This window comes from Enhydra lutris, unplaced genomic scaffold (genome assembly GCF_002288905.1).
Source record: "Enhydra lutris kenyoni isolate GAN:26980312 unplaced genomic scaffold, ASM228890v2 scaffoldscaffold13, whole genome shotgun sequence".
NCBI classification, from domain to species: Eukaryota; Metazoa; Chordata; class Mammalia; order Carnivora; family Mustelidae; genus Enhydra; species Enhydra lutris.
Genome location: NW_019154097.1, coordinates 50,416,160 through 50,438,688, shown reverse-complemented (window position 1 = coordinate 50,438,688; position 22,529 = coordinate 50,416,160). Strand labels below are relative to the sequence as shown.

Below are 22,529 nucleotides of genomic sequence, written 5' to 3'. Positions count from 1 at the left end.
CAGCAACCAACATCACTGATACAGAGGACACCACGGTCGGAGATGCCTGTGTGACATGTGTGACGTGTGTATCTGTGTGTGTGTGTGAGTGTGCGCACGCATGCGCTTGTTTCTGTGTGTATAACCTTTTGTGTTGTAGCCTCAACCCTTGGTGACCTTCCTGCCAGTTCTCTGACCTGGGCAGGGCCACCCCGGGGAAGAAGCTCAGACCCCAGACGGACAGCAGAAGGGCCAACACGGGGGGAGGAATGGTGAGGGGCAGCCAGGCACCCTTGGGAGAGGGGAGGGACCCCACTGAGCGTCGGGGCCCCACTTGGGGCTCTTCAAAGGCAAGGGGTCGGGAAGGGCAGACTGAGAGGGGCTCACAGCAGAGGCCGGACTGTACAGATGGACGGATGGCAGGGGTGTGGGGCTGCGGGAGGCTCATGGTGGCAGCTGGAGACACAGATGGATGGCCAGCAGGGAGGACAGCCCCGCATCTGGAGCCCCGCCTGCTCTGCTGCGCGCACGGCCCTGTCCGCAGAGCCCCGCTGGCAGTAGTTAATGCCACGACGGGACCGGGGGGGCGCTCACACGGTGTACGTTTTGACGGATTTGTAGAGGGGCGGCAGCAGCCCGTGGTTCTCGCGGACAACTTCCAGGTACTCCGAGGGAGTCTCCAGCAAGAAGGGCCCGCAGCACATCTGGCAGCAGCAGCGGACCCCAGCGGGAGGCTCCGGGTTCTTGTCAGACATGGGGGAAAAGTCAAAATCAGCCACCTATGGTGAACAAAACCCCACGGGTCAATCACCCGCCTGCCAGTTCTCTGACCTGGGCCTTACGAGCTCAGCTGCCTGGAGGCTTGCAGTGCTGCCCCGTGCCCTTGGCTTTTCTGCTCCTGGCACCTCCCTCCTCCAGTGGCCCTCCCCAGGGCCCAGCTGCTGGCAAGGGCTGAGCACAGCGGTCAGTCTGATGGGAAGGGCCCAACTCAGCGTGGTCTACGACTCTCTTGGGCACATCGTGCCCAGCCCTAGGACCTCGCTGTGACGTCCACACCCCCTTCTCTGGTCAGGGCCCAATGGTCCACCCCCCACCCTCGTGAGCACCCACCTCTACCATGTCCTTCTGGTGAGTGGCATTCCGTAGGGTCATGTACATGATGAAGGCAAGCATCATGGTGATCAGCGTGGCGCACGGGAAGGCAAAGACGGCCGGCTGGATGCCTGGGAGTGAGACACGGTGAAGTCATGGGTCTGGGGAGTTGGTGGGGAAGGCCAGTCAAACCCCACAAGAGCTATTTTTAACTTAGGCACGTGGATCCCAACTAGGCCAATCCCCAGTGGGCCAATCTAGGAGTCTACAAAAACCAAGGAGGGGTGCGTTAGGGTTTTAAAATATGTCCACATGTTACTGGATGGTCACTTTCAAGAGGGGCAGCTAAGTCCCCCACCCCCTGAGAGTGGGCCAGACTTAATGACTTGCCCTCATGAATAGCACAGGATGGGAGCCATGACCAGGCCATCCAAGAGTCACAATCGCCCCCCCACCCTCACTCAGGCGACTTGCCTTGGAGACGGGAAGGCTGTTGTGAGGACACACCGGAGCCTTGTGACCTGCTGTGGCTGTCTGCCCTCCGCCAGCTCTAGGCTCCACCCCTTGACCCCCTGAGTCAGGAAGGTACATGGGGAAACAGGGAGAACCCAGGGTCTGCAGTAAGGTGGTCCTGGGTTCGAATCCCGGCTCTGACCAAACTCCCCGATGCTAATGCTGACCCATGAGGCTGCCTCAGGGATGCCACGAGGGGAGGGGTGTGAGTGTGCCAGGGGAATGGCAGGTGATCGGCAAATGCGGTCCCCCTCCCCCTTCCTCCCTTCTCCACCCTACCCCTGGTGTAGATGCCACAGTGTGCCAGGAGGCTCTGCTTCCCAGGAAAAGGCAGCGCAGATGAGCTGGAAAGCTGTCTCCTCTGCAGGATTCGGGGGACCCCGGGGCACTCAACGCCCAGGAGGGGCTGGGGGAGGCAAGACCCCAGACTCCCAGGGAGGTCCACAAGGCCAGCCAGGGCTCAAAATGGAGCACGGCGTCTGCCCAGTGGCTCAGACAGGGACTGGGGAGACCGGAGGGGACAGTGGTGCACTTGTGGGTCCAACCTGGGGGACGAAGGCACCTGGCGAGGTTGCCGTGTGTACCCTAAGGGCTGTGACTTGGCTGGGCCCCTGAAACACCATCCCTTAGGGTTCTGGGATTCCACTTTCTCCTCTATGGAAGGAAGTACTTTTCTGGGGTCACAGAAGAGCTCCCACCCCTGGAAAAGAAGGGTAGAACTTCAGCCATCATCAGCTAATCCTGTGACTAGCCAGGGGCCGGGCCTGACAGAGACTCGGGGAAGGACATTCCAGGGGAGGTGGCCAGGGGTCCTGACAGATGACAGGGACCCCACTTCACTGCTGAGCGGCACCCACTCCCTGGGGGCTGGTTTTAGTGGTGACAGCAGTGCCAGGATCAAGGTGACGGCGGAGGAGGGAGGCTTGTGATCGCGGGGGAGTGCTTATGATGGGGACAGTGTGGCATTGGTAATACATGGGAAGGACACCAGGGACCGTGACAGTGGCAGCGAGCGAGAGTTAAAGCTGTTGGCTGCTGGGCAGCATGGGATCGAGGGCCTGGGTGCAGATGGCAGTGGCGGGGCTGGTGGGAGGAGTGGGGATGGTGGTGTCTCCTGGGTCTGGAAGGTGCCAGAAGGGCCATCGGGAGTGTGTGTGGTAATGGCAGCAGAGCTGGGTGGTCAAGTTAGGTGTTGGTATGGCCCACGGGGCTGGTGTTGGTAGAACCAAGGGGTATTGGGCTGGCCGGTGATGGCACAGGTGGGCTGGGGAGGTCTGGGCATAGAGTCAACGGTGTTGGTTGGGCCATAGGTTTGGTGAGGATTCTCACGTTAGTGGGCTGGCTCGCATGTCGGCGGTGGTGGCCGGGAAGGTCACTTACTGGAGGGCCACACCTGGATCCTGTGGTACTGGTGTGTCTTGCTGATGATGTTCTCAGCCCGGATGCTGAAGCAGTAGTCCCCGGGATCCCTGAAGGTGTGGGTCAAGTTGTAGGCCGTGCTGGCCACCGACACGGGGTGGCATTCCCCTTCCTCCAGCGGCAGGCACTCAGGCTTGAGACGCCAGCACACGGTCAGAGGGGGGCTGCAGGGAAATGGGGGTGGGTTCTCAGCAATGGCTCAGCAAGCAGTGTGAGCACAGACCAAGCCTGAGAAAGGCCAGACAACCGTGAACTTCAGTGTCCTTTTTAGGACAAAACACCTAGCTGTCCTGGCCTCTGCTTCACCCCTTCCAGACCCAGAGAACACAATGGTAAATAAAAGACACCCCCCACCCCAGACCCCAAGGGAGTGCCAGGCTAGTAAGGCAAACAGGGATAGGCACAGAGTGCTGGACGAGGCAGGATGATTGCTCCAGGGACCCACAGGGTGTGCTATGGAGGCACAGGGGACAGGTGGGCACATTCTTAATGGGGAAGTCAGGGAAGGCTTCCTGGAGGAGGTGGCATTTGAATAGGATCTGAGAGGGTCATCCACCTGCCACAGCCCAGGCTCAGGAGCTGGAAAGCATAGATCCATCTCAGGAATGTGGAACAGGCCACCCCAGGCCCAAGTAAAACACACTCCTGCCACCTCAGCCATTGGATCTGCCAAGCCCGACGGGCTTCCCACTCCACTCTCAAGTCCTAAGCACCTGCCCGCAAAGCTCCCCACAAGCTTTAGAAACTCCCCCAGCCCCATGGCTCATATTTCTCTTTTCTTGGCTGTGTTGTTTGCTCCCCATCAAGCCTTGCTTCCCTCTGTCATGGCCCTGAGTTGAGAGGTGGGGCCGGTCTCCCCAGCCAGAGTTCCTGGAGGGCTGAGCCCTGACCACTGACCTCTGCGGCTCCACCCACCCTTGTGCAAAGAACATGCCTGGCTTCTACATCCTCAGCTTAATGCTGTTCTTGCCAAGAGCTGGGCTGGTTCCCACCCAAGGTGGCTTTCTGGGGGCTGGAGGCAGGCCTGAGCCACACGCAGAGGGCTTTTCACCTGGTTCCTCGCCTGCCTTTGCCTTGATGCCCACACTGCAGACAGCTCCAAAGGGCCTGTGCCCTGTCCCCTGGATCTTGAGTATGGATCTGTGCCCACAACTCTCCCACAGCTGCCGGGCAAGGTGGTGGAAGCTTCCACTGGCCTCCAAATTTGGGGCCTCTCAGGGGATGGAGCTCTCAGGCTCACTCTTACTCACGGGAGAGAGTGTGGGCAGGGTTCTCTGTCGTCTCTGGGGTTCACTCACCTCCCCAGGAAGTTCAAGGTCACTGTCATCTTTTGAAAGGTCTGGATTAGGGTGGGCCCCAACACCTGGATGCCTCGAAGGGTTTCTGAAAGGCAGAGACGGCGCCATTAGACCTGGCTGCTGAGGACAGTGGTCTCAGAGCTCCCAGGGCTGTGTGACTACCACCCTGTGAGGGTCTCTGCCAAGGTGAGGGTCGCAGGTCTGTCCAGGGCATGCCTGAGTCCCACTCTGCCCCCGCCCCCCATAGCAGCAGGTGCTGGAGCTCTCAGAGTGACGATGCTGGAGGAAGCTGGCGGGGCTCTGGTAACCAGGATGGAGGGCTAGCTCTGGATCACCACCACCCCCACCTGTGCAATGCGGGGAAAACAGCACCCCATTCACACCCACTGCAGCACAGCTCAGAAAGCTGCCGCAGCTGCCCAAGCACCCCTTCTTGCCAAAATCAGGGAAAGGTGGGTTGGGGCATCTCCTCTCTTCAGGAGACCAAGGCTGTCGCAGCCCCAACAGGACAGTCCCTGGCAGGACACCAGTGTGGCCCGAGAGCAAAGAGCCACGTGGACCCACTGGCTCACAGCACAGTGTCTGGCCACAGGCTCAGGCTCTGGGAGCAGGCGGGCCTGGGTTCAAATCCAGCTCTGCCCCTTGCTGGCCATGTGACATCCTCCGTGGCCTCCAGTGCCCCCTCCGAAGTGGGGATAGTGGCCAACTGCTCAGAGGGCTGCCTGGGGGACGCGAAGAGAGGACAGGCATCCAAGCTCAGCCCCGCCCCGTGCCCAGCTGGAGCCACTCTGAACTTCATGGGCTCCAATCCCGGAAAGAGTGCTGCCCAGGGCTCCCCAGGGGGCCGGACGCCCCGGAAACCCACCCTGCAGCTTCAGCGAGGCAGAGAAGTCGCCTGTCTTCTGCATGATGCCCTTCCCGGCATTCTGCGTTGCCTGTTCCCACTCAGCCACCACCTTGAGCTTCACAGTGAAGGTTCCAATGATGGAATAGTTGTAATAGACCATAGCGTCTTTAGTCACCATCTGGGTGCTGTAAGGTGACAGGAGGGAGATGACAGAAGTGACTCACATGGGCTCTTAGAGTCAGGGGTGTCCGTGGAGTGACAAGCTCGGCTACCAATGACTTGTGAGCAAACCGGACATCATCACAGCAGCACCCCCCAGAGCCAGCCAGGATGCAAGGTCAGCCATGCTTGGGTGAAGTGGCTGCAGGTTATCTTTGTGCTTTTAAGTGACAGGTGGGAGAACTCCCAGCAACAAGGGCCTGTCACCTGCCAGGAAGTGCTCTGCCCCGTTCCACCAGAAATCTAAAAAAGCCCCTGCATTAGAGACAAGAACAATCCTGATAGGGAAAAAAGTATATACTTTGGAGTTATGACATACTTGGCTTTGAATCTCAGTTCTAGATTTCCTATCTGTATAAGTCTCAATCTTACTTTTCTCATCTGTAACACAAAATCATATCTCCATCATAGGTTACAATATGACATGTAAAGTATATAATATCATGCTTTTTCCTGCAATTACCTGAATTATTTCAAAAGGAAGTCTAATAATAAAGAAAATCTTTGTTGATTTCTCAATGCTCTTTACATATGAAGTTTAGCCCATTAAATATCTCCCGAATATTTTCTAAACCCAGTTTAACCCAGTTTAACTTTTGCCTTGTTGTTTGATTTACTTCTTTCATACTCAGATTTTAAATCTAATGAGCCAAATCTAGCATTATCTTTTCCTTCCTAGGTTCTGCCTCTGTTTCTCTATTCTTAGAAATGCTTTCCCCACTGCCAAATTATCCAATTGCAGGGGATCATTTACATTTCAATCTAGTCCTGGTTCATTATATTTGATTTTTCAGTCTATCTGGAATTGCTTTTGTTGAGGATAAGATTGTTTTTCTTCTAAATAGTTAACCAACTGCCTGAGTGCCATTTATTAAATAATCTATCTTTACTCACTGGCTAGAAAATACCACTGTTAGCATATAATAGATGTGTGTATAAACTCAGGTTTGTGTCTGCTTTTTCTGGTCTGTTCTGTTGAGCAGCCTTTGATTGCTGCAAATTATTTGTGACTTTCTTTTTTTTTAAATTTTACTTTTAAGTAATCTCTACACCTAATATGGAGCTCAAACTCACAACCCAGAGATCAAGAGTTGCAAGCTCTACTGATGGAGCCAGCAGGTGCCCCTATTTGTAGCTTTGAAAATACATTTATGTATGCATTTCTACTTCTCCCCATCCTCCCTCATCAGCTTTCTGCTTTTCTTTTTTTTTTTTAAGATTTTATTTATTTATTTATTTTTTTAAAGATTTTATTTATTTGACAGACAGAGATCACAATTAGGCAGAGAGGCAGGCAGAGAGAGAGAAGGAGGAAGCAGGCTCCCTGCTGAGCAGAGAGCCCGATGCGGGGCTCAATCCCAGGACTCTGGGATCATGACCTGAGCCGAAGGCAGAGGCTTTAACCCACTGAGCCACCCAGGCGCCCCTTTTATTTATTTTTTTGACAGAGAGAGATCACAAGTGGGCAGAGAGGCAGGCAGAGAGAGAGTGGGAAGCAGGCTCCCTGGTGAGCAGAGAACTCCAAGCGGGGCTTGATCCCAGGACCCTGAGACCATGACCTGAGCCAAAGGCAGGGGCTTAACCCACTGAGCCACTCAGGCGCCCTGATCATTCTGCTTTTCTGATCTTTTTTCCTTCTGACAATATTGAGGCATTCTCTCTTCATTTTTTTAAGGTTCTAGGTACAATCTGGAGTTTTATTTACATAAACCCTAACATTTTGGGCTAAGTTTATTCTTAGTTTTCCTGTTTTATAACTATTATAAAAGTTTTTTTCCTATTGCCATCATATGGAAAGGCTATGAATCTTTGTTTTATAACCAGCCATATCATGAAAATCTCTTTTTAGTTCTAAGATTTTTCAGTTGAGTCTCTAGTGTTTCCCAGATCATCTATGTGTGTGATGATTTTTATCTCCTCCCTTACAGTATTTATATTTCTTTTTCTTGTCTTGTTTCATTGGCTAGTCAAAGAATGTCCCATTATAGTAAAAATAGTGAATAAAGTATTTAATGTGAAAAGAAATGCTCCTAGTTAGTATAGAGCCTGTCCCCTGGTTTGTGACAGATGTTCCAGATGTTCTTTAGGTTATGAAACCACATGTATGTTTGTAATGACATATTTTTACACATGTCTATATGTATATATACACTCGTGCATACGTATATGGGTGTATATATGTGCATACTTAAACACCAAATTTAGATGAACTGTAGAATCTTTGTCACATTCCACAATTATACTAAATGGAGTATTTATTGGACTTGCATCAAGCTTATGGGATAACTAGAGGGAAAAGGACATCTTTGCAATATTAAGTTTCCATCCTGGACATGGTGTACATAACACATCTACTCAAATCGTTAAGACCTCTTAGTTGGGGCGCCTGGGTGGCTCAGTCGGTTAAGCGTCTGCCTTCAGCTCAGGTCATGAGCTCAAGGTCCTGGGACTGACCACATGTTACGTCCAGCTCTCTGCTCAGCAGAGTCTGCTTCTCCCTCTTACTTGCACTCTGGGGTCTCCCCCCTCTCTCTCAAATAAATAAATAAAATCTTTTAAAAAATCTTTGATAAGTCTTAGTAGCTCCAGTTTTCTTCACACAGGGTCTTGTCCATTTCCAGTAAGTGTGATCCTATGTTTATGTACTATTTTTGCTATAATTAGGAGTCCCCACTTTGTTTTCTAACTTATTACTGTATGTAAGAAAGCATGTTGAGGGGCACCTGGGTGGCTCACTGGGTTAAAGCCTCTGCCTTAGGCTCTGGTCATGATCCCAGGGTCCTGGGATTGAGCCCCGTATCGGGCTCTCTGCTCAGCGGGGATCCTGCTTCCTCCTCTCTCTCTCTGCCTGCCTCTGCCTCTCTGCCTACTTGTAATCTCTGCCTGTCAAATAAAATAAATAAAATCTTTAAAAAAAAAAAAAGAAAGAAAGAAAGCATATTGACCTGTAAGTCCCATGGGGGTGCGGAGTGATGCACAAGAAGGATTACTAAGCCTCCGATGAACTTGAAAGATTGGTCTGTGTTTCTCTGCAAACCTGAGAAATGTCTTAAGGACGCCAACAGAAGTTGGCTGGTGGAAGTTGGTTTCCACCAATGGAAGGTGGAAATATATGGGATACAGTAGGAAGGGCCATCAGCCAGGGACTCGAGGAGACCGAAATGGACTGAAGGGTCTCAGCAGAGCACTACCCTCAGAGGAGATCAGAGTGTCTGTGGGCTGCCTGGGCTCCGTCCCTGAGCCCTACTCCCTGACCTGTCTCCTCCAGCCAGACTTGTTCGGAGAGGAGAAGTCTGGAGAAATGAAGCCAGAACACCCGAGTTCTGCCACATGTGTATGATTGCAGGTTCCATCAGCCAAATAGGTCCTTCCAGAGTCAAATGGAGAAAAACCCTACTTTGACCTTTCTTAAAGGGATGTCTGGGGCACCAGTGACCTCCTCTACCAGGTTGTAGGCACCTCGGAGGCAGGTCTTGTGACTGGCTCACGCTGGTCGCTACCCACCCCATGCTTGACACAGAGCAGGTGTGGAAGGAAGGTTTGGAGTGAGAAGGAGTGAGGAGGTAAGGGTGGGAAAGTACAGAGCACTTTGCGTGGGACTGTGGGGCCACCAACCGCAGGCCAAAGCTTTGGGGCATCAGTGGGGAAGCACATACCCATCTCCGAAGTCCCAGTTGTAGAGAAATGAGGCCGTCTTGAAGAAGTTGCTCGGGTCATGGAGAAGGAAGGAAACTTTAAGGACTGTCTTGGTGAGGTAAGAGCTGGGCCAGGGCAGGGAGGTGTTCTGGGTGACAACGAGGTTACCCACAAGGAGCTCTGGGAGAGAGATCATAAGCAGGTGAGTCCCCCAAGGGGGCGGGAAGGCGGGGCCAAGGAGTGATGTCAGAGGCCAGCTGGCAGGACAACCTGTCCCCACCGGGACCTTCTGGCTGTCAGAGCTGAGTGGAGGCAGGAGGGACCCTGCAGGTCACTGAACATAGAGACACACAGCCCCCACATCTTTGCCCTGCTGCTTGGGACCCTGGGACACTGGTTAAGACTCACAGCACACGCCACACGCACTGCCTTGCTCAAACGGCACTTTCATCAGGATCCCGAACTTTCTGGCATAAAAGATGCCCAGGACCAGGAGAAAAGGCATAGGCTTTGAAATAAATTCTCAAGAGAGATTTCAGATTATTAGATGTGTCTAGAAAAAAAATTAGCACTTCTACTGATCACAGCTGTACTCCCAATGTGCTGGACTGGGTAAGGATCGCTGTTCTGTGTCTTCTTTTCTACCCCCCAATAAATAAATAAATAAATAAAAATTAGGAGCTGATTTTTTTTCACCCCAAATGCAGAAAGTAAGGTGTGCTCAATAAAGCTCATTTGGAAAAATGCTGAAATGTAGGATGAAAAGAAACCACGAGTCATTCAAACACAACTTTTGTTGATGTTTTGAAGAGCTGCAAAGCATTTGTGTGTACATATTTAATAAAGATGCACATTACATATACATATATATGTTAAACACAGTTAAGCAAATTGGTTATAGAAGTCTGTGTTTTGCTTTTTAAAATTTTATAAGCAGGAATATTCCCTCAGGACATTACAAAGTCTTTGTAAATGTCATTGTTATTCATTATACAAATTATATCCACATACTTAACCAGTCCCTTTATGGTTGCAAACTAAGCTTGGCTAATATTTTCTTCTGTTGTTATAAACACCACTTCAATGAACATATTTGTGCATAAAACATTATCCAAATGGAAATGTACTTCCTGAAGACAAATTCTTTGACAGATTGTAAACTCAGAGAGCAGGGACTTCCTGGAAGGAGAGAGGAGTGTTAGGGTGGGAAGCTGGAGGGACGAGAATGAACAGACCAGAGACTGAAATAGTGCATAACCATTGAAAAGTATCGATCAGCTGCTCTCCAAAGGGTTGTGTTAATTTATAGCCCCAGTAGCAACATGTGCTTTAAGTGTCCATTCCAACACAGATAATGGAGAAGAGACCATGAGTCCGATTCCTGTTCATACCATTACTAACCAGACTGGATGGTTTTTTTCTGCAGCAAGAGTTTGAAGGCCAATTAGCAAACAGAAAAGTTCCTCACCTGTGATGGGGAGGACGAGGAGGCTCCTGGCCACAGGCGGGCATGTCCAGCAGTTGGCAGCGGTGACCCAGACGGAAACCGGGAAGTCCCCAGGCACGGTCCCCACGGCACGGATGGTGGAGCTGAAAGCCTCATCGGTCTTCCCTGTGAGCAGCAGCGGGGTATGGATCCAGTGGAAGTGGTAGAGGCGGGTGTTGGTGGGCAGGACCAGACTGCCATTGTCTCTGGCCACCAGGCTAGCTGTGATCGTCACCTCTGCCCCCGTGGTGGCAGGGCCATCAGTGGTGAGGTGCAGTTCATACAGCCCTAGAAGTCCAGAGACAAAGACTGTGTTTCAGGACAGTTGTGGCAGGGAACCCACCGTCAGCCTCCGGGCTAGCTTCTCTTATTGTTTTATAAGTGGAGAAACTGAGGCTCAGCCTGCACAAGTGACTTGCCCAAGGGTCATGTGGCTGGTTCAGTGTAAGCTGGGATTGCAAAACAGAGCCCAGGCCTGACCTGGCCAGACTTATTTCTTAGCTATGAAAATGACTGCCAACGTATGTCACGGGAGGGACCCTCTTGGTTGCTGCCAAAAAAATTGCCCTCTATTACCCACTCCTTCGGACTAGTCTTTCCATGTCAAACAAAATTCCGATCTGAAACACAAAGTCTGGACCCTCTTAGAGGCCAAATGCCTAGACAGTGATAGACCAACCCTGGGACAAAGGTCTACTGTGATTCAAGCCAACCCTTCTTCTTCTTCTTTTTTTAAAAGATTTTATTTATTTATTTGACAGACAGAGATCACAAGTAGGAAGACAGGCAGGCAGAGAGAGAGGAAGGGAAGCAGGCTCCCCGCTGAGCAGAGAGCCCGATGAGGGGCTCCATCCCAGGGATTCCAGGACCCTGAGATCATGACCTGAGCGGAAGGCAGAGGCTTAACCCACTGAGCCACCCAGGCGCCCCAAGCCAAGCCTTCTTCTGAACCTAAAGGAAAACATTCTAGATCTTCACTGCCCAGCACAGCAGCCACTGGCCATGCATGGCTGTGTAGGTTTCAGCTACAATGAAACAAAATTTAGAACCCACTTTCTTAGCCACAGTAGCTGCATTTCTTTCTTTCTTTCTTTTTTTTTTTTTAAGATTTTATTTATTTATTTGAGAGAGAGGGAGTGCACTGGCTAGAGCATGGGCGGGGAGGGGCACACGGAGAGGGGGAACCTGAATCCCCACAAAGCAGGGAGCCCAACTCCATCCCAGGAGCAGGGGTCATGACCTGAACTGAAGGCAGACACTTAACAGACTGAGCCACCCAGGTCGCCACCGCTGTCCATCACGCCGCCCACCCCCCCCCCGCGCAACTGCATTTCAAGTACTCGGTAGTAAAGATATGTAATATCTTCATTGTCACCTATGTTCATTGTCACTGGACCCCCAATGCTCACTGCTCTTAAATGACCTCCGCAATTCCCACTGGGGCCAACGCTGCACCTGTAAGGCTGCTCAACTCCTCAGGAAACTTGAACTAAAATGTGGGGGATGCGGCTCTTATAGGGAACCTGGGAATCAAGTCTTAGAGGATCCTAACAGAGAACAGGGCCTTGAGTGTATGGATTGGAGGCCGGGTCACGGCCCTCTACAAATACCACCCCCCTCCCGACTGACTACCGCATGGAAAGTAAAACTAACTGTAACCCGAAAATAGAGAAAATAGAAAATTAAAACTTAAACAATTCTCTTAAAAATAAAAATAATCAGTAACAACCCAGTGTTACCATATGTGTGCATTTCTTACTTGAAAAAAGATTGTGCTCATAATCTGGAATTCTGTATTCTATCATTGTTGTTTTCAATTCCATATCACGGGTCTTTTCCTAAGTCATTATTCTTCAACTGCTTTACTTTGTGCATAACATTTTATTATCTAAACAAAGTAAGATATATAAAACAAGCTTTCTTTCCATCATGAAAGTAATACATACATCTGTGTAAAGAATATTAGAAGGGGCGCCTGGGTGGCTCAGTGGGTTAAGCCACTGCCTTCAGCTTGGATCATGATCTCAGGGTCCTGGGATCAAGCCCCACATCAGGCTCTTTGCTCAGCAGGGAGCCTGCTTCTCTCTCTGCCTGCCTTTCTGCCACTTGTGATCTTTCTCTGTCAAATAAATAAATAAAGTCTTTAAAAATAAAAAAAGAATACTAGAAAGGTCCCATTATCCTACTTCCACAAAACAGCTGCAACCAGACTCCTGTCCTCGTGTCTCTTTTTCATGCATAGAAGTTTTTAATGTGACATAATCCCACTCTGCACACAGTTTTGAATTATTTTATTTTCACAGGACAACACATCTAAAGCACGTCCACAGTCACACTAATGTGAATTTCACTCTGGGTATGATAATCCCTAGAGCAGGAATATCTTTTTTTCTCTCTCATTTTTTTAAAGATTTTGTTTTTCAGCCATCTCTACATCCAACACGGGTTCGAACTCACTACCCTGAGATCAAAAGTCGTATGCTGTACTGACTGAGCCAGCCAGGCACCCCAAACAGGTAGATCTTGATTCCCAGAACCCCTCACTCTTGCCAGTCGCACTCTTGCAAGTCTTGGTGACGATTTGGTTATAATTTGTAAACTTCCTCTTCAGGTGAGGTTTCTGAAGGGCGACAGGTTCGAGAGTGTCCAGCCTGTACGAACATATACCTCACCAGAAGAGCAGACATAGATGGAAGGCTGGAGGGGCCCCAAGCCCCTCTCCGCTCATTTCCCTCACTCCCACCCACCTTCCTGGCCACTCGCATCTGCTCTCCTGGTTTTGGATGCCTCCTAAACGCTGGCGGAACCAAGTAACCTAGACCTACTTTCTGGGCTCCCGATCTGCACTGAGCAAAACAGGAGCTGCTAACCACATGTAATTACACTTAAATTAATCAAAGTTAATTACTTAAATTGAACCAACACTGGAAATTCAATTCTTCAATTGCACTAGCCACAATTTCAAGTGCTTCAGAGCCAAATGGGGTTAGTAACTACCCTTCAGGGCAGATGTAGACTTTTTCCTTCATCACCCCATGTTCTGCTGGACAGTGCTGGTCTAGGGCTCTCCCCTCCCCACACCTACCATTTTCAGCCCTTGCTCTCCATTGGGGCCAAGGGAACAGCTGTCCCAGGAATCAGTCAATCCCGAGTCCTTTGCCACTACTCCTCCCATCTGAGCACGTTTGCTTCCTCTCCATCATGACTAGCCAGCATTCAAGCCATAGTTACTGCTTCATCCTTGGCCCTGGCACTCGGCCTCCTATCCTCCCTTCTCTCAGCACCATCCACCCCCGAACCCCCACCAGCAAGGAGCTTCCTCCACACCTAATGTGTTCATGGACCGGCCTCAGTGTGGAGTCCGAACTCACACTCTGGCACATCCATGCTGGGGCTGGCCACTTTAACTCTTGCAGCTCTCCCAACCTGTTCTGTCCTTCCTAACCTCAGGGCCTTTGTACACCCTGTCCCCACTGCCCCTCTCTACCTACATGTCGGCGGATATAACCTCTTCCAGGAAAGCTTCCCTGAACCCCTTTCCCTCTCAGTGCTCTCCAAGCAGCCTGGGCACACAGTGGTCGCAACCTCACATGGGCATGAAGGTTTCTTTGTCTCCCTTGTTGAACTGCAAGCTCCTCGAGGGCAGGGGTCATTGTCATTTCCCCATGCGCCCAGCAAAGTGCTTGACACATAGTACGTGTTTAATACTGCTGTTGCCCAAGGCTCCTGGAGGGAAGAGTGTGGCAGAGGGACCAGCCCACCTAGCACTGTCCCAGGAGACTGTTCAGTCAGGTGGTACTGACTGAGCCCCTTCCTTGTCCCCCACCCCACAAGTGGTGGGGGAACCCAGAAGTGTAGGAAATGCCTCTTGTCCTCAGGGAGCTCACTAGAGACTTGGTAGACTCAACGAAGCTGGAACAGCAAAGCTGCGTCCCCTTCACGCTTAGGCAGTGTTGTCTGTTCCTACTGGGGACTCCTGCTCTAGCCTTTCCCTTTGTCACATATTCCCTGTTCTGAATCCCCTGCCCCAGAGATTGTGAAGTCGTCTGGACTGGCACTGACAAAGGGACCTGCAGTGTCTTAATCCCCAAGAGAGAATTCCAGATGCTATGGCAGAGATTTCTGCAACAAAATACGGTGCGTATTTTACACTGAGGGACATTGAGTCCCCTGAGGGCCCCATGTGACAGCCTGGAGTCACCAAGCAAATCTGTACCCACCCCCCTCCCCTGGGCTGAGTTCTCTTCTCCCTCCCTTTGGCTGTGAGGCGGCACTTGGCCAGGCTTCCCAGAAAGAGGGGCCGTCCCCTCCCATCTCCCTGTGGCTCCCTCCCGTCCCCCCAGGCGAGGAGCGTGGGCCAGAGCGAGGCTGGCAGGTGGCAGGGACATTCGGCTGCATGCTAATGGCCATCCAGCATCTGCAGTGGACTGGAGACAGGCGCGTGTCAGCGCTACGCAGGTCCGTTGCCAGGGGGATGGACTGGCTGGGAGGAGGGGTGGGTTGGGGGGCGGGGGGGAGGGGCTGTGGCTAGAGTTCCTTTGCTGCAGAGGCTGGCCCAGCTCCTAGGAGCCCCCACACCTGTCCACACACTGGGAGGCTCCGAGGGCACTTTTTTTCAAGCTTTTATTTTTTATTTTTCAAGCATATGTTTCACAGCCCCTGGTTAATGCCACTCCTCTCTTCCTTGGGGCTCTAAGAAGTGTCCACGGCATCTAAGCTGAAACGGACCATGAAGGCTTTGCCACTTGTGGCTAAAGGAACCAAGCCCAGATCCTGTTGCCCTACCCATCCAAACCTATCTTTCCAGGTTTGGGAGCCCAGGTGACATGGCCTTGGAGTATAGAGCAACAGCTAAGGGAGGGGCATAGGGGGCTCCATGGGTGCACTGAGTGACCCAGAGCTGAAAGGGCCAAAGCAAAAAGCGAAGTGGCAACTGTCACGAAGCCTGACCCACAGAAGCCACACTCACTCACTAACAGGTGCCGTGGGCTTCCCTTTGGAGCACACCTTCCCACGCATGTGGGACCCTGAACATTCCAGAAAATGGCCGCATCGGCTCTTTCACACTGCACGTGTGCACAGCCCCAAACACCTCCCAAGGGACCTTGGAAGTCTGAACAACATAACCTGGAATTCATGAATGGTCCAGTCCTTGGACTCTGACTTTGACTTCCAGTGTGGGAAGTGTCCAGTGCAGGCTGACCCAGACCCCAGGAAGAATGGAAAGGGCTTCCAAGTCTCTGATTTGAACCCGTGTGTGAGGGAGAAGGTATGCTCCCCAGCCTCATTCCCAGCTTATTTCGATCATATCATCAATAGGCCGGGCTGGGAACCACACATGACTTCCAAAGAATTAATGTACTTTTTTTTTTTCTGGTTTGCAATTCACGCCATGGTGATCATTTATTTCCAGATACATGTAAAGCCAATGGACAAGAGACCACCATCTCTACATGAAAATTCCAGGAGGGAAGCAGGTAATCCTGACCAAGCACAGTTCCCACAAAATTCTCCTAATTCATCCCTAAAATGCAGGTTTTTATTTTTACCTTTTCCATTGTCTTACACGATTTGGCATTAGATCGCTTCCTCTTTCTACCATTCTTGGGGGGGGGGGCGGGGGAAGGGACATAATGGAAAATGTTGTCAATTTAACACACGCATATCACCAGAGCTGCCCACATCCCACCTCTCCCCCAACTACTCTCCAATCCGGATCCTTTTGTTGTCGCCAAAATGTGGCAGAAAGGTTGGTGCTGGCCTTTCCGCGGTGGGGAAGTAGAGAGCATAGAAGCACGGCCCGGCGGAGCAGGGTGGGGGGGCGGGGGGAGCACCCAGAAGAACCTGTCAGCTCGGGGTCCATTTTGGAAACCATTCCAAAGACGAAATGGCAGCCTCCCTGAAGCCAACACAGGGAGGAAAACCTCTCCAGATAAGACGACATTTAAAGGCAAAGACGCTGCTCAGCGGACGACCTGTCCACGCTCTCTGGGGGGCTGTGGCGTGATGACGGGTCCCGCACATTCCCGGTCTCCCCGCATCGTCCTCCCAGCCCCACCTCCCAGCGGCTGCGAGGCCCCCCGGGCACCCGCATGGGTGCACTGGCCACCGCGCGCGGTTCCCAGGACAGGGCCGATCTGGAGGTGGCGGCAGGAACCGAGGAGCGCGGGAGACCCCTCGAGGGCGGGGCCGACTTCTAGGGAGAAGGATGGAGGGAGAGAAGAGAGGGCTTCGAGGGGCAGGCTGGCCACGCTCCCCTCCGCTGCGCGCTGCAGAGGCTGCCCCGGAGGAGGGAGGTGCGCTCAGGGCGCATGGCTGGACCGCCCCGAGGCCCCGGGCGCGCTGCGGCTGCAGTGGGGCGGACGGCCGGCCCGCGCAGCGCCTTACCTGCGGCCACCCTAGCCGGGGCCAAGGGCAGGAGGCAGGCGAGCCAAAGGACGCGGCTGAGGATCGGCCAGAAGGCCGGGGCCATGGCTGCGCCGGGAGCGGCAGGAGCGCGGAGGGGACGCGGCTGACTCGGAGGCTGCGGCCGCTCCTCCGGGCGCGCGGCGCGGGCTATGCGGGGAGGTGCGGGAGCGGCGCTCGCTCGTCCTCGCCTCGCGACGCTGTGTCTCTGCGCGCCGCCGCCGCCCACAGCCCGCCGCGCCGACCCCGGCCCGCGTCAGCCGCGCCGCGCCGCGCCCCCTCCCCGCGTCCCTCCCTCCCCTCGCCATACCCCTCCTTTCCCCACGAACCCCCGCCTTCCCGAGTGCGCGCCGCCTCCCGCGCCCCCTCCCCTCCTCTCTTCTCTCCTCCCTTTATCCCTCGTCTCCCCACCATCCTCCCCTCCCCGGGTCTGCGCTCCTCCTGTCTGCGCCGCCTCCCCGTGTCCGCGCCCGCCGTCTCTGACTCAGCGTCCCCAAAGGCGCGCGCCCCGCTGCAAAGCCGTGCGCAGGCCCCTTTGGGTTCTTCTCCAGTTGCCATATCTCCTCTTGACGCACACGATTTGGAGAGCGACTCATTCCCGTGAAGCCCTCATTGCGTGCGAGGCGCTGGGCAGAGGGACTGCAAGCACCTCATATCCCTCCTGAGGGAGGGAGTCAAGCACCTCCGCCGAGTCTCCGGTCATTCCTCAGTTTACCCTCTGTCCCTGCTGTCAAACTGCTCGTGCCCACAGCTGCGGCTAGGGTGTCACTGAGGGCCTTGTGAGACTCAGACAGCCGCAGTGAGGGGTGACCAGGCCCCTCTTTGGCCTGTGCTGGCGCTTCCACCCGTCATAATAGAGTGAAGCAGGTCTTTCCTTCTAGAAGGTGGCTGTCCTGTCTTGTCTTCCAAGACTGGAAGCTGGCGGCTTGGATCCTTGTCGCACATCTGCCTTTGCTTAAGCCTGTACTTGGGTAAGGGAGGGAGGTTGGATGAACCCCTCTTGCCTGGTGGGCTTGGATGGACCATGACTTGAATCGCAGCATGGGAGTGAAGACACCTGCGGGTATGGCCTCTGTCTCTGGGACAGCGGTGGCCTTCACGGAGGATGGGCTCACTGGCCACACTCACTCAGATCTGTTCCCCCTCCCTTAGGGTGCGATGGCTGCCATCGCACCCTAAGGGAGGGGGAACAGATCTGAGTGAGCCTCCCCAGGAGAGTTGAAAGTGCTAGACAGGCGTCATCACCCCCCCCTCAGTAGCAGCAATCAACATCGTGGGGACAATACCAGGCCTAGGAAGCAGGAGACTTTGGATTCCTTCTGAGAGTTACGTGTCCTTGGGAAAATCACTTTCCTCTGAGTCCCTCATTTTCCTTTCCTTTAAAATGGAAATAGTTCCTACTCTATGAGACTGTAGCAAGGATCAAATGAGTTAACACATACAACAGTGCTTGGGACAGTACACATGATCAGTATTTGCCGTCGTCATTGGAATTGCTTACAGACCTGGGAGAGTGTCGCTAGTCCATCAGGAACTGGGGAGAAAATTGTGGTGGGGGGGAAAATGTTAAGGTTAATAAACCGAGTTTCAAGTATTTAACTATTTAACATTTTTTTTAATTTTTTAAAATATTTATTTATTTGACAGAGATCACAAGTAGGCAGAGAGGCAGGCAGAGAGAGAGGAGAAAGCAGGCTCCCTGCGGAGCAGAGAACCTGATGTGGGGCTCCATCCCAGGACCCTGGGATCATGACCTGAGCTGAAGGCAGAGGATTGAACTCACTGAGCCACCCTGGTGCCCCACTGTTTAACATTATTCAAAGGTCTGGTTATTAGTGGCTTTTAAAACAAACTAAATGCAGGGGCACTGGCTAGCTCAGTGAGTGGAGCATGTGACTCGGCCTCAGGGCTGTTAAGTTTGAGCCCCATGTTGGGCGTAGAAATCACTTAAAAATAAAATCTTAAAAAAATTTTTTTTAGGGGCACCTAGGTGGCTCAGTGGGTTAAACATCTGCCTTTGGCTCAGGCCATGATCTCAGATCTGAGTTGGGGCTCCCTGCCCAGCGCAGGTGTCTGCTTCTTCCTCTGACCCTCCCCCCAACTTGTGTGCATGCACGAGCTCTCTCTCAAATAAAATCTCTAAAAAAATGATTAAAAACGAACTAAATGCAGAAAAGAAAATAATAAGATTACATTTTTTATGTGTAACTTGATTGCATTGAATAATTATTTTATAGTAGTCACAGATAGTCTTGTGACTACTAAATGTAGTAGTACTATGTCACAGAAGCCACTGCAAAGGCCACCCTAAAACTGATGTTCAGATTACGAGGTTATTGAGGGGAAATACAGCATTTTGAGTATTTCCCCTGGTGAAATTATTACAGTATTATAGTATTATGAGATAGTGAATGGGGGTGGTGGTAGGAGCAGTGGTTTTCTTACACTGGGCCTTAAGAAAGTTGTCTCTGAGGAGGTGATATTTGAGCTCATCAAGGATGACAAGGAGTCAGCTGTGTGCCTCTGAGGAAAGAACATTCCAGAGGTCCTAGGTTGGCCTGAGGCACAGCAAGGCCACAGCAGCTAGAACCATGAAGAGTGAGGTTGGGAGGTACATAAGGCCAGGCAATGAGGATGAGCTGAAAAGTCTTTGGAGGGTTTTAAGCAGAGGAGTGGTGTGATCTAATTTACCTGATAGGGATAGAGTTGACACTGTCTCTGACAAGAAAGCAGACAAAAATCAAACAACATTTTGGGTACTTTGTTAGGAGAAGCTAGGGCCATGGGAAGTGCAGGAATTTAGCCAACATTAGAGCTAGGCTTAACTGTAGGTCTTTAGCATGTGCAATTAATCTGAAACTTATCAAAAGATTTATCTACTTTCTGCTTTTTTCTCCACCCCCTTTCCACCGAACAATATGAAACAACTGTACACTGATTTCAGCTCTCAGATTATTAAACCTTCCCCAGCTTTGGAGCTATTACTTTGGGGGGGGGGTGCTAAGGAGCAGAGAGGATTCTGCTTGCAAGTACTTTTTCCTTGGGCGGGGAAGTTATTCTGACCCATTTCATTTCTCCCAGGGAAGAAACAAGTGACACGAAATATATTGATGTAAAATCTCAGTTCAACAGAAGGTTGTTCTTGAGTGGCAACATTTTTAAACAAGTAAGGAGCATGCTTCTGAATAGTGCGCCTTTATTCCGAGATACATTGCAGCTGTTGCAAACTGCATTTATTGCAAAGTGTGAAATGTATCTTTCTGTGAAGGGAACACAAAGACTTTGGTAACTTAGTGATGATGTGGGGGAGGGTAAGATATTGTTGGGAAAGGGTAGGTGGTGGAATCAGGTAATGGAGATGGTGGAGATAGGCCATCACTTTAATGCTCTGTCCATCTAACATGGTAACCATGGGTTACCAGGAGCCGCTCTTCTAGATGGAGTCATAGGTAAGGCTCAACAGTACTTTTCCCTTCTAAGGCGTCTTGGTCCTGCCCACGCCATCTCACGTAGGCATCAGGGCCTTCTGCCCCACTCCCCTTTCTTCTCATCACTGGTCTGTCCTGGCCAGAGACATCTGCCCTCCAGGTAGGAGCTGACAGAGATCGTCTGCGGTCCCGCCTCGGTGATGCAGCTGCAGAACAAATGATCAGGCCGGCCACCTCGGAGCAGAACACCAGGGCTTTCCTTTGCATACAGGGTCTCCTCTGTCTCCAGCCTGCTTGCCTCCTCCCCTTTTCGACTGGTTAAAAAACGAGCCCAGGAAGGGAGGAGGGAGGAAACCCGCCCGGACTGCCACATTCAGTTCAGGGATGGACTCTGCCTGGGCCCGACCGCCGCCTGCTAAGGGAGCCCCTCGGGTGCCCACCGCCCTGCCGCAGCCCCCGTGTCCCTTCCCTACCCTTCCCAGACCTGGCTCCTGCGCGCCTATTTAGGGCAGAAGGAACCCCAAGACGGCCGGCACCTGCGGCCTCTCCAGCTATGCGGACGGCTCCGCCCACCAGGAGGAGGTTTAAAGGGCCGAGCGGGACCGACCGGGCGCAACGCCCCTCCCCGCTCCCGCCGCTCGCCCAGGCCGCACCCACTTGGGGGCGGCGCGCCCGGACCTATTTCTCCCGCGGCGGGCGCGGCCGCTTTAAGCGGGGGCGGGACTGCACGGCGGCTGTGGCTGCGGCGGCGAGGGCTTCGCTGGGGGTGTCGGGCTGGGTCTGCAGGAGGCCCGCCGCCGAGCTGAGGGTAAGCGCGGGCCGGCGCGAGAGGGCGGCGGAACGGCCCCGGGAGGCGCGCGCGAAGGCCCGGGCCGGTGCGGCGGGTCCCCAGCGTGGGGAGGAGGCCTCTGCGGCGCGGCTGCTCCGCGCAGCGACAGAGGTAGGCTCCTTGCGTCCGCTCCACCCGGCCATTCCCCACCCGGTACCCACCGGTGCCCAGCCCGGCAGGCCGAAGCCGGCGGCCGCCCTGTAGCCTCCCGCTGCTTGGCCGCGCTGAGGAGCGCTGGGAGGCGGAGGGCTCGCGGCGCGAGAATTGGCCCTCGGCGCTCGCCGTACCGCGGCCTGGAGGGCGGACGCTGGGTGTCCGGAGACGGCGACAAAAGGAGGGAAACGGCGAGCCGTTTGAGACCTGGGAGAGAGAGTGTGGGTTTGGGGCCCCGTACCCCCAGAAGCGTCCCCAGGCCAGCCTGGCACGCCCGGCCTCCACGCAGGCCCCTGGCTGGTCTGGCCCGGCGCGGAGAGCGAAGGTAGCGGCCAAGACAGCGCCCTCTCTGGCCCGGCGGCGCTGCATCAGGCTCGGCGCGGTGGGGCGGGGCGGCGGGGCCGTTTGTCCGTCCGTGCGCGGGCGGCGCCGGCCTTTCCACCTGGGCCGGGACGAGGGGGCCGGACAGAGGCCAGGCCCTCGGCCCCGGCGTCTTCAAGCCTCTCTCCCACGGACAGGCGCGATGGGCCGTTTTCCCTTCTCAGGCCCACGCCTCCTCCCCCCCACGGCCCGGCAGGAACGCGGGGCCTGGCCTTTTGGGGCCCCGGGAAATGGAAGAGTGAACCGACTTCGGTGAAAGAGGGGGTTCAAGCTTTTAAGGAGTTTGGGCACGACCACAAGTTTCGTAGGCACGGAGAGGCCCTGACCCTGCTCTTGGGTCCCCAGGGATGGGATGGGGGTTGGGGGGGCATTCGTGTTTGGCGGAGGGCGTGCGTCCTCAAAGAGGAAGCAGTCGTCAGGTCATCCAGCGGGGCTGACAGGGTGCCTCTCTTCAGTCTCGGCGAGTTTTCCTGCTCTGAGTCGGAGGAGTGCGAGAGAGCAGCAGTCGGCGTCTTCTCTGCGTGGGAGAAGTGCTTTTGGTGTCTCGAAGAGAGTGGCCCGGAGAGGCTGTGTGGAGTCAGGGTGTCCCCGTCACTTGGGAGAAGTGTGAGCCGCTAAGGGAGGGCTTCCGGTAGGGAGGGCTTTTGAAAGGCCTGCAGAAAGGAGGAGAAAATTAAGTCATGAAGCTGCCTTTTGATGCAGAGTGAAATTAAACGGTTATATATACAAGGAGGATGCGTAAAAGCAAATTAACCAGGTTCTCAAGATACTTTTTGTGAGCTCTTAAAGCAGAAACCAGGTCTCCCTCTGTGTAGGTGTCAGCCTGGAGAGGTAGTTCTTCAAG

At 53.3% G+C, this 22,529-nt stretch overlaps 2 protein-coding genes across 4 annotated transcripts in view; one reads left to right on the top strand and one right to left on the bottom strand.

The window, feature by feature from the left end:
* Positions 1 to 371: 371 nt before the first annotated feature.
* Positions 372 to 16,987, bottom strand: LOC111146308 (transmembrane protein 130). Of its 3 annotated transcripts, none has more exons than XM_022501807.1 (8): positions 16,877 to 16,987; positions 10,472 to 10,777; positions 9,024 to 9,183; positions 5,167 to 5,333; positions 4,302 to 4,386; positions 2,965 to 3,167; positions 1,090 to 1,202; positions 372 to 722 (listed from the first exon to the last, which is right to left on the bottom strand). In XM_022501807.1, the coding sequence occupies exons 1-8, from the start codon at positions 16,959 to 16,961 to the stop codon at positions 570 to 572; spliced, it is 1,272 nt and encodes a 423-aa protein (XP_022357515.1). In that variant the 5' UTR covers positions 16,962 to 16,987; the 3' UTR covers positions 372 to 569. The 3 variants fall into 3 exon arrangements, with proteins under 3 accessions (XP_022357515.1, XP_022357516.1, XP_022357514.1); XM_022501806.1 differs by having other exon boundaries at positions 570 to 758; XM_022501808.1 differs by lacking the exon at positions 10,472 to 10,777 and having other exon boundaries at positions 16,877 to 16,961.
* A 4,081-nt stretch (positions 16,988 to 21,068) lies between these two features.
* The window catches only part of LOC111146202 (transformation/transcription domain associated protein), a 115,179-nt gene continuing 113,718 nt past the window's right edge, over positions 21,069 to 22,529 (top strand). Inside the window, exon 1 of the mRNA XM_022501639.1 lies at positions 21,069 to 21,130. The gene's annotated coding sequence lies outside the window, so the exon portion shown is untranslated. The remainder of the gene's footprint in view (positions 21,131 to 22,529) is intronic.